The sequence below is a fragment of the Coffea arabica genome, chromosome 2e, assembly GCF_036785885.1.
Source record: "Coffea arabica cultivar ET-39 chromosome 2e, Coffea Arabica ET-39 HiFi, whole genome shotgun sequence".
Classification (NCBI taxonomy): Eukaryota; Viridiplantae; Streptophyta; class Magnoliopsida; order Gentianales; family Rubiaceae; genus Coffea; species Coffea arabica.
The window spans coordinates 17,892,474-17,906,963 of record NC_092313.1 but is presented as its reverse complement, the minus strand read 5'-3'; the positions used below and the strand labels follow the sequence as shown (position 1 = coordinate 17,906,963).

General features: G+C 35.4%; 2 protein-coding genes across 6 annotated transcripts; one reads left to right on the top strand and one right to left on the bottom strand.

The window, feature by feature from the left end:
• Positions 1 to 12: 12 nt before the first annotated feature.
• LOC113731477 (triacylglycerol lipase 1-like) lies at positions 13 to 4,432 on the top strand. 5 transcript variants are annotated; one of them, XR_011840323.1, is made up of 11 exons: positions 14 to 980; positions 1,184 to 1,294; positions 1,881 to 2,021; positions 2,382 to 2,492; positions 2,584 to 2,727; positions 2,807 to 2,847; positions 2,939 to 3,015; positions 3,199 to 3,294; positions 3,458 to 3,705; positions 3,940 to 4,176; positions 4,257 to 4,432. XR_011840323.1 is itself a non-coding variant. In XM_072079499.1 (10 exons), the coding sequence occupies exons 1-10, from the start codon at positions 822 to 824 to the stop codon at positions 3,949 to 3,951; spliced, it is 1,140 nt and encodes a 379-aa protein (XP_071935600.1). In that variant the 5' UTR covers positions 14 to 821; the 3' UTR covers positions 3,952 to 4,432. The 5 variants fall into 5 exon arrangements, 4 of the variants coding, with proteins under 4 accessions (XP_027112569.1, XP_071935600.1, XP_071935601.1 ...); XM_072079499.1 differs by having other exon boundaries at positions 3,940 to 4,432; XM_027256768.2 differs by lacking the exons at positions 3,940 to 4,176; positions 4,257 to 4,432 and having other exon boundaries at positions 13 to 980; positions 3,458 to 3,874.
• Positions 4,433 to 9,128: 4,696 nt separating this feature from the next.
• Positions 9,129 to 10,860, bottom strand: LOC113731475 (gallate 1-beta-glucosyltransferase 84A24-like). The gene has a single exon (XM_027256766.2). It carries the CDS (start codon positions 10,722 to 10,724, stop codon positions 9,273 to 9,275), a length of 1,452 nt encoding a protein of 483 aa, XP_027112567.1. The 5' UTR covers positions 10,725 to 10,860; the 3' UTR covers positions 9,129 to 9,272.
• Between the last annotated feature and the right edge of the window lie 3,630 nt (positions 10,861 to 14,490).

The following is a 14,490-nucleotide window of genomic DNA, read 5'->3' as shown; positions in this document are numbered from 1 at the left end:
GAAAATCTCATGATTACCGTGCAAGTCACTCTTGACCGGTTGAGCGGAATTTGGAATACCTATTCACTCTAATTAGTGCAATGGATTCCACGGCACTTGCAACGACAAGCCCGTACTTTGTTATAGCCCACAATACGAAAGTTTAGTAACGGAAATGTTAAAAGTTCTTAAACAATTAGCTCAGCGGACTAGCCTGATTTTTAAAAATCGACCAGTGACAAGCCCATGATTGTTGTACTGTTATAGCCCAAATAGGTGAGCTTTTATAGCCCACTCCTAGATCCGCTTTATCAACTAACGTTATGCTTGGCTCTTGAGCAAAGAAAGGTATACCGGACGCGCTGTAAGAGAGCGTTTGTGTCGGTACCAAGTGGACAGAAGAGAATCTCTCTCTTTATACTCTATCTTTCTTCTTTTTTTTTTTAACACGTTAGATTCTATTATATATCAACCCTTACTCTTGTATTAGAAGTTTTTTTTTTTTTTTTTTTTCACGTTAGATACTTAGATGCGATTCTATGTCTATTCTTACTGTATACTGTACAGTAAAGGGAACGGAGGATTCGAGGAGACCCAAACAAGAAATTTTTCAGAAAGTGTTGAATTTTTTTAGAAATGCAGGTCCTTGACCGACACAGGGGCGGAGCTTCTCAAGTTCTCCCTGCAGCTAAACAATCTTCTTGATATTCTGTCTCGTTCGGTTTCCTGTGAACGCATCTTTCTTCTGGAGCATTGTGAGACTCCACACTCTCCTCTCCCGGGAGGTCCCAGCCTGTTGGTCCGTCGTTCCGCTGTGTTTTCCGCACTCCAGTGGCCTGAAAATGGAGCGTCTGGTGACGCTTTTGTTGCTCAGTGTATTACTCCTCAGTTCAGCCGGAGAATCCGCCAGAGTTTCAAAAATTCGCCTTCCCAATTCTCCGGCAGATGGTCTCTGTGCTCACCTCATCCAACCTTATGGCTATCCTTGCTCCGAGCACACCGTAGAATCTCTATCTCTATCTACGTATCGTTCTTTGTTGAATATAGTATTTGTGTACAGTGGTACACATGAATAAATTTCATTAATCATTGATCTTACTTTTTTGTCTACCTACGTATCGAAGGCGTTACTAAGCTGTAGACGATTTTTCTGAAATATAGCGTGCAGGTGATTTAGTTTAAGAATGTGGAATTGTTGATGCAGGCACAAACAAATGATGGTTACTTGCTTGGACTTCAGCGGGTGGCATCTAACTCCAGATATCTCAGACGGCAGTACTGTCCTCCAGTTCTTCTCCTTCACGGGCTAATGATGGTAATCTCTCCTAAAATAATTTGTTTACATGATTTCTATTTTATTTTATTTTTTTAGAAAAAAAAATCATATTGGAGAGGCTACATTTGAATTTAGCTCTATTCGTTCTTTCAAATTCCAATTCTATGGAAGATATTTACCAATCATCATTACTGTTACTACTTCGTGTAGCCAAAACTGTTTTATGGTACAAAAGTTTATTTTTCAGTTCACTATCTTCTTTAGTTAGATTTGTTGCTTATCGGAATTGAGCATTTTTAGTGCTTTGGTGCCTCCATAAATGTGTGCATATTCAAGCTGTAAGAGTAATACTATGTCAAAGTTCAGTGTGTAAGCTGTAAATTATTTCGTCCATGCATCTTGGTTTTGGTTAAAATTATAAGCTAAAATGGCTTTCGCATCAATAGGAAATGCTACTTTATTATTACAAAGATCTTTAACAAACATGATTAGCCTTATCTAGACTCACAGAAATGGTAATTGTCCTCCCCCCCCCCCCCCTCTTCCATTTTGTGAATGTAATATAAAGAAAGGATTGGGTTGCAGTCTCGTATATTAACAATTGAGCAACTGAAAAATATAACAGGCAGGTGATGCCTGGTTCTTGAACTCTCCAAATCAATCATTGGGGTTTATCCTGGCTGATCATGGCTTTGATGTTTGGGCTGGAAATGTGCGTGGGACACGTTGGAGTCGTCGACATGTCCATCTGACAGAAAAAGACAAGGTATTTATAGCTTGTCTTTGACATCTGGTTATAATCTTTAAGTTCTGTAACTGTTGTAAATTGTAATGTAGTACAGGTTTTCAAATTACATTCATTTATGACTTGTCATGATTTGATTACTCAGGTAAAAGCTAGGTATAAATATGAATTGCTTTGAAGTCGTAGCCATCAAATGGTTAATGCTCGGAAGAGCAGGAGTGGTGGACCACCATCCTCCCTCTATATGTAGAATTTATTTCACAAGTTACTTCTGCATGGTCTTGTCCTGATCTGGGATGCAGCAAAAATATTCTTTTTGCATAAACTAGATGTGCTTTATGAACCCTCTTGCTTTAATTGTTTCTTCTCTTGTTTTTTTAGGATTTTTGGGATTGGAGTTGGCAGGAATTGGCTCTGTATGATCTGGAAGGAATGGCTCGTTATATTTATAACATCACCAACTCAAAAATATTTATTGTTGGTCATTCACAGGTCTTGAATCTCTTGAGAACTATGTTATATCTTCATTTTGTTGTTGGTTTTTGTTTTTCTGATATTCTATGTCCTTTGCTTTATTTTGCAGGGAACAATAATGTCTCTGGCTGCCTTTACTCAACCACATATAGTATCAATGGTTGAAGCTGCTGCGCTTCTTTCTCCTATCTCATATTTGGATCATATAAGTTCGTCTTTTGTCCTAAGATTAGTGAAAATGCATATTGATGAGGTTTGTGTGGTTTCTTTTTGAGCATTCCCATCAGGGCTTATTTGTCAGTGTGCTTAAGTTGTCATTTTTCTCTAAGCAGGTGTTATGTGTGATGGGCATTCATGAACTTATTTTCAAAAGGTCTTATTAATTTTGGCTCTTTCTTTCGGTCAGGTTTCCACATATCTTCGGTTTATATAATCCTTTCTGGCATGTTCTGTTATCTATTCAGTGACTGCAGCACCCATATGATGGATATATTATGCGGTGAATATGTGAATTGCAATGAGTTGCTTACTCCGGTTACAGGTCCTTATTCATGTTCTGTTATTTGGCCTTTAAAAAAAAAAAAAATTTCCTTTCACGACAAACTTTTCTGCTAGCAATCTAGCACTGTAGAGCAAGTTGGGAAGTAATTATTTCAGTGTTTAGAATGGTTAAACTATTATATTGCAATCTGTATCTTATTAAATGGTGGATTAACACTTTCAGGAAAGAACTGTTGCTTCAACAACTCCCGGATCGATTTCTATCTCGAATATGAACCTCAACCTACATCCTCAAAGAATCTGAATCATCTTTTTCAAAGTATGCGCTAGCAGGATATCATTGTCTTTGGCCTTTTGGTTTGCTGAAGTTATTCAAACTTGCTATATCAGGCTAAGTCTGTGTAGCTTTTTTCCTCATTTTTTCTCATACATTCGCTCTTACTCTCCTAGTTCCTACCCATTGAATTGTGTTTATTTTCCAGTGATCCGTGAAGGTACTTTCAGAAAGTATGATTATGGAATCTTTAAGAACCTGATACGCTATGGACGGTTTCGGCCTCCAGCATTTGATGTTAGCAGCATTCCGAATTCTTTACCATTGTGGATAGCTTATGGGGGTAACGATGCATTTGCTGACGTTACTGATGTGCATCGCACATTGAAGGAACTGAAAAGACAGCCAGAGGTGCTTTTTCTTGAGGAATACGGTCACATAGACTTCCTCCCGAGTGTAAGATCAAAGGAAGACTTGTATGATAACATGATTAGGTTCTTGAAGTCATTCAGAAAATTTGGTAGTTACTAAGGCCCTGTCTGGGTTCCGGTGCTTTTGATAAAAAAAAAAAAAAAATGCATTTGAGCAGTTAATAAATATTTTTATTAAAAGTTCTACTTGAAAAGTATTTTTTTTAAATAAGCTGTCGCAAATTTCAAACGGGTCCTAACTCACATCACGTTTGGTCAGGCGACTATGTGATGGTTGAGGCCTGATAGAGGTATGGCAGTGTACGCGTCACGTTTGGATGGGTTTGTTCAAACCAAAAATAGAGATGCTACTGTGTCCTTTTGCAAGTCTGCCAACATAGATGAGACAACACCGCATGCAAGGATTCTGCGTCCTTTTGCTGCTGTATAATGCATATAGGAGTCAAATGATGCAACAGCCGGTACTTTGGCGGATACGGGGCACAAACGGTTGCAGGTTGTCCTCATTTTGTACTGCGCGTAATATTGGTTAAACACGATGTAACTTTTTTTTCACAGGATATATTTTCAAAACAGATAGTGGTGGGCCCCACACTTGACGCGGAAATCGAGTTACATGGTGTTATCTCAGCCGCACAAAATTTTGAGGGTAAATCTTAGCCCTTAACCGTGCAGGGACGGTCATACTGATGATCGTCCCTGCCCCAAATCCGTACTTTGGCACCCACAGCTAGCAAGAAATGTGTGGAAAATGTACTTTGTAATTTGACTCTGGTCTCACTTGTAAAACTTGTGGTGGGGAAATGGAATTGAAAAAAACTGTAGTTTAAATTATTAGTTGATAATAGATGAGAAATTTTAAATATTTGATAGAGTTTTTCATTGAGTTGACAATTAATGAAGGATATTGTTATTTTTTTGTCACATCAAGGAAGGTTTTCTTAATTATGAAAACCTCAACGGAGCCGAGTGAAATTGTCCAAAACCCTATGGGAGGTTTCTGAAATTATCCCGAAAAAAAGGATTTCCTGATAGTCTTTAAGGAATTGTCATTTTGTACTTGAAACGAAAAAAATAATGACTCATAAGTATTGTAGAGAGATAATTAATTAAGTAGAGTGTAAAGATAAATGAAAGAATTAAAAATTTAGATGTGATTACATTATATGGCAATTAACGAAAGTGGTAAATGTTAGTACGACGAACAAAAATGTAATTAGAAATTGGATGAAAATTAAAATTTTGGATATGTGCATGTAGGAGTTGAAGTTCCTCCATATTGTTTAAACATGTGTAATAATGTTTCATTGTAATAAAAATTAAAACAGATTACATTCATAAATAAATTTTTTATTCGAATAAAAAGAAAAGAACCAAAGAAAATTTCTACCATGATACAAATGATAATTGTGACAAGTGTCAACTAATGAAATATAACTAGATTTAAAAAAAGATTTAGGTATTAACATGAGAATCAGTTAGGCAATCATTCATTGACTTTTCTTTTTCTTTACTTACAATTGATCCTGGTTTGGGGATTGCATCGCATATTTCATGAATTTTCACAAAGAAGTTTATCTACACAAATTGTGCCATCAATCAAGTTTAGCATAAGCCAGTTTGTTTCATGTACTTAGAAGGCATTTGGTAAGCTGGTTCCTCAGGGAATGAGTTTCAAAATTATTCATAATAATACTTATCATTTGACTAAGGTTAATACTTAATCGGAATGACTTAATGGATATCATAGGCTCATTTTGTGATTGACCATTATATTTAATAGGGAATCAATATTTACTCACCAATGTAATTGATATTTTTAATTAAAAATTAAAAAGTTAAAAAGTACTAGAAGAAATTAAAATAGTGAAAAAATTTAGAAAAAAGAGTAGGGAAAAAAATATAAACCTATATCTATATTTTTAGTTATAAAACACTCTATGGGTTTCAACAAAAAAAGAATCCATTACTATTAACGGATAAATAATAATGATAGTGATAATGATCACAAAAGGTTATTTTAATTTGTATGATTCAACAATCGATGATGATTAATTTATCAATTGAGTCTAATATATATCTAGATTTATTGTTGTTCTTTAGAAAGTCACGCACATTTTTTATTTTTTTTACTACATAATTCACTTACTACAGTCGGTTGCCTTAACTTAGTTGAACCCACAAGGCTTGGATAATGGTCCCACATCGAGATGTTATGATTGTGGTGGCTCTGTCCACAGTGGGAAGTTCATCTCACTTTATACCGTAGAGGCACCCCAGCTGGAAGTACGAGGGTTTATGTCATTCTGCTTTGCAAGGAGGTTTTTCTTTTATTTTTATTTATTTGGTAGAATGTTGTACCTGAACATGTTTTTAGTTCTAGGAGTGAGTTTGCATCCAAGTACAACGGTGATCATGATAAAGCACGTTTCACCTCCGATTTTTATTACCGGCTCCAAAGACAAAGAATGACAAACAAATATGTCATAGTATATTTGTTTTCATCACCTCCATTTTTCATAGTATATTTGTTATTTGCATACTTTATTTCATAATATGACGGAGGTTTGCACTTAATGTATTAGTTATACATATTATTAGTTATTTGCACTTAATATATGTTATGACCTTTGGATTTATATCTAATTCATCCTTTGGTTTATAATGGTCCAAATAAATGCTTTTGAGCCTTTCATAATTACTTTTGTATTTTTTTCACATTTAGGGGTCTGTTTGGAACCTGAGTTTTTTGGGAGTTTGTCTAAAACTTTATTGTAGTGCACTGTAGAAATTTTTGAAAAATTTTTGTAGAAATTTTTGTAAGGTCAAAAACTTTTTTATAGAAGTTTTTGTAATGTGAAATTTTTTTTTTCTCTTTTTCTTTCTTTTTCTCTTTCTTTTTCTTTTTCTTTCTTTCCTTTTTCTTTTCTTTCCTCTCTTCTTCTTCTTCTTCTTCTTCCTTCCCCCTCCCCCTTCCCCGTTACCTCTGCCTCCCACCTTCAGCACCTCCGCCAGTACCACCTCTCTTCTTTTTTTTTTCTTTTCTCCTCTCTCTCCCTCCCCCTCACTCCCCCGCTACCCCTTTCCTCCCCTCTCCCCCGTCACCCCCCTCCCACTCCCTTCCCCGTTCCTCCCCCCTTGGGCCGCCACCCCTCCCACTCCCTCCCCCGCCACCCCCTATGCCCATCATCCCTTTCCTCCCATCTCCCCCGCCACCCTCTCTGCCCCTTCCCCCTCCCCTGTTCCCCTTCCCGCTTCTCACAGTTTGCAGCCTTTCACTCTAACATGTTTCTTTGTGAGAAATACACTTATCTACCTTGTATATAAGAAAAAAATCAATTTACTATAGCAACCCATCTTTTTAACACATGTATTGTCTATATTTTTTATAAGTGGCAGTTTTAGTTTTTAGTTGAATTTTTGTTCCACTATTTTTTTTTTATTAGTCAAAAATCATAAACGTCATTCCTTCTAATTCTTCTTTTCTTCCTTTTTCTACCTCTGCTTTCAACTCTCATCTCCCTCTTTTTTTGTTTATCTTTCTTTTTTCCCTTTCAAATTTTTCTTTACAATTAATTATACTAGGATTATTTTCTTACTATTTTTTTAAGTGATTGTTGTTAACTGATCAATTGATTTATACTGTCATTTCTTTATCCATCAATTTTAACTCTTTAATCCAGTATTTTGCTTTTCCCTTTCTTTTTTTCTTTCATTCTAATTTTTCTCTGCATTTCCTCCTTTTACTCAGTTGATGCATCTTTTCCTTTTTCCTATAAAGTTAACTAAATGTATTTTTTTCTTATACGAGAATGGATGTTTCTTTTATTCCTTTGTTCCAAAATCATGATTCATAATCATCTCTATATTTTTTAAAGAGAAATATAGGCAATAGATTTTTTACCACTACTATTCTTACTGTCTGGTATGTTCCATTTTTATTATTCCTATTTTTTTCCCATTTCAAGCTGCCAAATATGAATTTAAATTTTTTTGTTAACTATATTTTATTTAGCCTTTGTCATTTTTATTTTTTTTTTGCCTATTTATTATGTTACCATGGTGTATTTTTTTATTTTAGTTTGATCTCCTTAATATTCATTAATCTTTCATTATTTTAGTTCTGCAAGCTGATTTTTCTTTTGTGAGGTTTGTTTTAAATCTAAATGCAAAATTTGTATTTTGTAATTATGATGTTATAGTTCCTTTTCAATGTATAATTGAATCTTGCATTTTTTTTAGTAATTCTTTGGTATTGAATTTTTGTACCCTTTTTATGCATTGAAAAGTCTTCTGTTTGAATTTCTTGCAAGTTTTGTCGTGAATTTGTAAGATGGTAGTTTTTACATGATAGTGTCTTGTTTGAGAAAGAAATGACGGTGAAATTTTATGTATTTGTAATTATAATAGCATGATATTTGAGCTTTATGAAGCATATATCATTGAGTAAATCTTATATATACTGATAGTGAATACACTATCACTGTTAGATTAATGACATCTATACAAAAGTTGAATTTCAAATTCAAATTTTACGTAGTTGAATTTCAAATTCAAATTTTACGTAGTTATCATTCAAATTCAAATTTTACATAGTGTAGAAAAAATTAATCTTATATGAGTAAATCCTATTTATGTTAACATTGAACTGGTTTTCCATTTCTCAATTCTCATGTATTTGATTTTTGAATCTTTTGCTGTTGTTTGTCTATATAATACAGAAAGATATTGTCTATACAATACATCAAGATAAGTCTCTACAACATCACGATAAGCAAGTTGAAACAAACTTTTGGAACATTTCACTAAAACTAAACTTTATTTTTTAGACTAATTTTTTGGTAATTATAATTACTTTTTATTTGAAAACAAATTATAATGTGATGAATTTTACTTAGAATTTTGTAGGTAGGCCTAGGTTATACTTGCACAGCCTGGTTCCTGGTTCCTGGTTCCTTCTAGTATAACTAGAAATGGGCACTATAATATGCACTAAAGCCGTGCTACGCACGGTTTTTTGAGCCTCCTAGTCAAAGTTTCTAGATGGCTTCGAACGGCGATTGGAGTGACTACCCATCTGACAAATTTCGTGGAAGTGGTGGAGAGCATGCATTTATGACCTAAAATAAAATCTCACTAAATCAAAGTACACTCGATGCCCACGCCCATTAACATTCATCAGTTCACCACGACAAATTCCAGTCGCCTTGTATTGCATTTTTCTGATTTTTTTTTTAATAAAAAAGTTAATGTAATGATTTTATATATATAAATAAAAAATTAATTAAAAAAATATATTCACAAAAAAGTAACAATTTTTTTTTAAAGGTTGTTCGTACATCTGCCCAAAAAAAGTACCCCTCATTTCTTTGCATTGATTTGCTCTTTTATTTGTCGGAAATGGTCAAGAAATGTTAAAGTGTAAGAAAATACTCGCCAACCCAAAAAAAAAAAAAGAAAAATACAGCATTTATTCATGATCAGTACTGATTGAATTAGGATTTAAAAAAAAAGAAAAAAAGGAAGAAGAACTAGGATTACTAGTATTGCTCGTATTACGATACAAGGCACGTAGCGTCAATGGCGCGGAATTCACTGTTGTTTTCCATTTTCCAGCGGCATCAAGGTACACCTGCTCCTGATTTGGTCAACGAACTCCTGCAAATTCCGATCAGAAGTACCACCTTCGGCCACCGCATCAGCGGCCAACTTCTTCCACTTCATCGCATTCTCTCTCATCTCAGCTGCCTTGGGACCACTTGTAGCTTCCCGCAAACACTTCTCCACTTCCTCCCTAGCAATAATCTTATTCTCCGCATCACCTCTGCACATTCTTATCCCAACTTTGAATTCATCCACCAAGTACTTGGCATCAGTGACTTGATCACCCCATTGAGGAAAAGCCAAAACCGGCATCCCACTGGCAAGTGATTCCAACGTCGAGTTCCAACCGCAGTGAGTTAAAAAACAAGCAACAGAGGGATGTGCCAAGACTTGTTCTTGTGGACTCCATCGCACAATTTTACCCTTGTCGCCGGCCTTTTCCAGGAACCCATCTGGTAACACCACTTCTTGATAGCCGGAGTCCTTGCTTCGAGGCCTAACAACCCACAAGAACGACACCTCGGAATCCAATAGTCCGTATGCAAGCTCAGCGATTTGCTCTTCCTTCAAGAAAACAATGCTTCCAAAAGATATGTACACGACGGACGCCGGTGGTTTGGAGTCAAGCCACCCTATGCAATCATCGGCTTTCAGAATATCAACACTGACGTTTGAGGCTGGAGCTTTTGGATTTTTAAATAAAGGTCCAATGGGCCTGACGGGGCAGAGCTTCGCCATGTAGTTGATGACATCATGCTCAAGCTCCTGAAAAGTGTCCATCAATATACAGAAACTCTTTGACAAGTTCGTGAACTGACCTAAGATGGCCTCCCTCAGGAATGGATAAGGAGTTGTGGGATGCAAGAAACTAGGAATCTCATCGTGCTTCAACAATGGCATAGATGGCAATTGAACATCAATTTCGGGTTCGGCGTCGGTGGGATAAGGAGCTAGGCCATGACAGTAGTGGTAATATGCTGAAAAGCACGCACAAGACTGCACCCATAGGATAGCACTTGGGATGTGAAGGGTCTCGGCTACATCAGAAACCCAAGGAATGAATGGATTATTGATTATGCAGGCAACAGGGAGACCTTGTTCCTCTTGTTTCTTGATTACTCCAGGGAGTATTTTCCGGCCAGCGACCTCAAGATGTTTCGTGTACTCACCAACACAGAAGGCTTTGTTTTCATCCTCTACCCATTCATCATCAAAGAATTCAAACCTGATCATTCCATCACCAACAGGGGTGGGCTCATCGCTCATTTGGTTGGCTTTCCGGATCTCTTTTCCGATGAGTTCGGGTGCTGAGAGTGTGACCAGCAGACCTTTTGCAGCAAGGCGCTTGCCTAGTCTAAGCAGCGGATTAACGTGTCCTTGGCCCGGGAAGGAGACTAGAAAAACATGAACAAGGGAGCAAGGCAATGAGTTACTGCCCATTTCTTCTAAAGCTTGGAAAAAACTAAGGAGAGAAGTGCCAGACTGCTTTTCTATGATTATGATAATGGAGTGGAAAATGACGATTTATGTATGGCTTCCTTTATTGATTGCCGTGAGGACAAAAGGATCAGGACTACGATGTAAACTGTCAACGTCTGGACGACACATCCAATGGCCATTTTTTTCTCTTTAGTCATTAGTGGTCAATTGGAAAGCATGGGGAAAAATTTTTAATTTCAATTTTATCCTCATAATATCAAAATTTAAATTTAAATAGTATCATGTATATGATTAGAAAAAAGAATTTGTATTGAAAAAAGAGACTAAATGGTGTTTTGATTTTTTTAACATCACAAAATAAAAAGAAAATATGACACTTTCAACTGGACGGAGACGGAGTAATATGTTATGATGACAAATATTTCATGATTTTTGAGGTGATATAATAATAGAGGTTATTTCCTTGTATCAAAGTGTTATAAAACTGAGGTTCCTTTTGACAAAATAAAAAAAAATATTTCTTTTTTCTTGTCTACTTTTACAATTTTTCTATATTGTTGTATTAATTTATAATTCGATATACTATTACTACAAACTATGACCCACTAAATATAAATTAGCATTAGTTTCACGTCATAACAGAAAAACTATGACCGACTAAAACCAGATTGCACTTTTGATTTTCGTTATTTAATTGTTTCTGGAGGTCCGTAGCGGAGGACGCAATAAATTTTGACGACATGGTTGCCAGCCACTTGCGCAAGTTCACCTAGCATTTTTTTTTTTTCAAGTCATACACAACATATCGCGTTCCGTTTCCCTAGGTCTCACGATCTTATCAACTTACAATAATGCAAGAGTTCGTGATTTTTGTCAGTCCCGGAAGGTATACAACAGATAATATGTCATAATCATTCGAGAAATGATCCACACGATGAAGACGATCCAAAACTTGTTACCCAATGAAAAAATACCAAAAAGCTAAATGCTACACTTGTCATCGGACAATAAACAAATAGAGTTGAGCCGGACTTTTTAAATTGTTACTAGTTGAGCTTTCTTATACTACTAGTTTAAAATTTAAGATTGAATATTGGATCGGATCGGATATTTGATAGGTTGACAATGTTATATAAAATAGTAATATAATTCTAAATAAAATACAAAAAGTTATTTGAGTTTTATCAAGTCTTGACAAATCAAATCGAATGTGTACAAATTTGAATTCGATTTAATTTCTTAGTCGAGTTCTAATTCTTGATTGAATTCAAACCAAATTCGTCAAAATTCGAACATGAATCAAACTCTTTAATAAATCGAGATCAAATTTGTTAAGAGCTCAATTTTATTTATTTTTACAGCCCCACCTGGTTCAACATCTTTTGCAGCCCATCTATTACTACATTACCGCGTACATGTTTTTATTCACTTATTTCGTGATTATACACTCACTAATTTTGATGGTAAGATCGTGGTCAGAAGGGCAAGAGGTGTGAGGTTTAAAAGTCGGGCAATATGATATTGACTTTAGGATTAAAGGTATTCAATCAGCCGCTATCCTTGGTTTTTCTGTGTGTGTGTGACTGTGGGCAAGCTTTGTTAATTAACAAAAAGGCGTTTAAGAAGAAAATGTAGGAGACAGAGGGTTCGAATTGTCTCCCGTCTCCTCGTTGCATTCATCGACTTTGACATTTTTTGTTGGGATAAATCTTATTATATATAGTGGCAATGTATATATTATCATCGTTTGATACATGTCAACATGTATGAAAAAGTTAAATTTAAATTTTAAATTTTAAATAATTATCATTTATCAAATGTAATGCTGATAGTATACATCGTTGATGTAAAAAATATTATTAATTCTTTCCAACGCCAGTAGTAGCAAGTTTCAAATACTCTTACATTAATATTATTCTTTTCTTTTTTCAACTCCAGTAATAGACTTTTGTTGATAATTAAATCTAATCGCAGATTGAACTCCAAAAACCCGCAACTCTTGAAAACAATCCAGGGACTTGAACTCCCAACCCAAACCCCTCCCAGAACCTTACATTAATATTATTCTTTTCTGCCGTGTTCCTTTTGTTTACTCCATCTTTTCTCCTGACATCACCCAAGCAAGCTGTTGAACGTGTCGTAATAAATGTTTTTGGGTGGTGGTGAGGAAAGATTTGTTATCGGCCTCGTCAACTTACTTGAGCACCAAAAGAATACAATCCCGCAAATCAACAATCAGTGAAGCGGTCAGCCATTCTGCCCTACGAAATTTCTATACCATTTGTATTACATCACTATTGACGGAAGATGACCGCACTGAGATCCGAATTTTAGCTAGCTCCTAATTCCATTTATAGCTGTGGAAATATGTATATATTCACGGAACAGAAAAATAGAAAACTTCGCGTAGAAGAAAGAGGACCTTATTTTTCTTATCTTCATTGAAATATGAATTCTGTTTCAATCTGTTTACCTTTTTTTTTTTTTTTTTTTCAGTTGATACCTGCGTACGTATGTATTGCCTGTGTATGTATTTGACATGAAAATCTCCACCAGAATTATATATTTTTGCTGCAAAGTGACAGGCAGTAGCGTAAAAACTACGAATAAAATGAACGAGCTAGTATCCCTCGCTGTTAAGTTAAACGTTAGCAATGACGTTTGGAGGAGTAAAATTATATACTAATAAAAATCGCGAGTCAACGTCAAATGTTACCTCGAGCACGTGTTTCATAGTAGCAAAATCTAACAAGCAAGCTCGTGAGTGCACAAAAAATGAATGGGTAAATGACAAATACAGGAATGAACTGATAATGGATTTGTTTGGATCGTGATTTATTTGTCAAAATATATTTGCTTACATCATCATTACAATTTTCAACACACCTTTTTATCTTCTTAATTACCTTTTTATCTCACATACATCACATCACAAAAAGTACTATAGTAAAAATATATCTAATAATTCACACTCCAAACAAAATATTAACCACACGATACAACGAAGAGATTTGTTTCGAAAGTCTGAATTATTACTTTCGTCACAGCGCACTCAAATAGGTATACCCCTTTTCTTGTCATTGTCAACTAAATAAACAGACAAATAATAAGAAGGGGTCCCCTCTTCCATTAACTTGTCGTTAATTATATGCTTCGTCTTCCGGTCGATTTCTTGAACACTCTCCGGGCTGATGTAGAGAGAGAGAGAGAGCATCAAAGAACGGTCAAGGCCCCGAGCGGATGAAAAGCCTCATGACTTGTTACAAGTCTGGATATCAAAATACAATTAACTACAAGACTGGTTTATCATCTAATTAAACTATTAGTTTAGAGATGGAATCAGCAATTGGGCGTAGGAAGAGTAGCGTCGTTTTCTTGAATAATATATTGCAATCTGAAGCGAGTTTAGATTACAAGAGAATCCTGTTAAACAGTCGCAGGATGAGACTAGATTTATTAAACAATACCCTCTTGCCACGTACCATGCAAATCTCTATCAAATAAATTTCATTTTTTTGCTCGAAAAAGTATATTTTTTTATCAGACGATAACTCGGTAGAAACATTCTAGCGGCATTAGTTTAGATTGCACCGTCTGTCTATAGCCCCATTTCTTATTCGTCTTCTTTTTATTTTAACCGTAAAAAGTGATATGTACTGGCCAAGCGGCAGCACAATATTTGCATCTAATTAAACTATTAATTAATTTAGAGATGGAATCAGCAATTGGGTTTCCAAGTAGTCTTCTTCTTATAATTCGAGAAGAA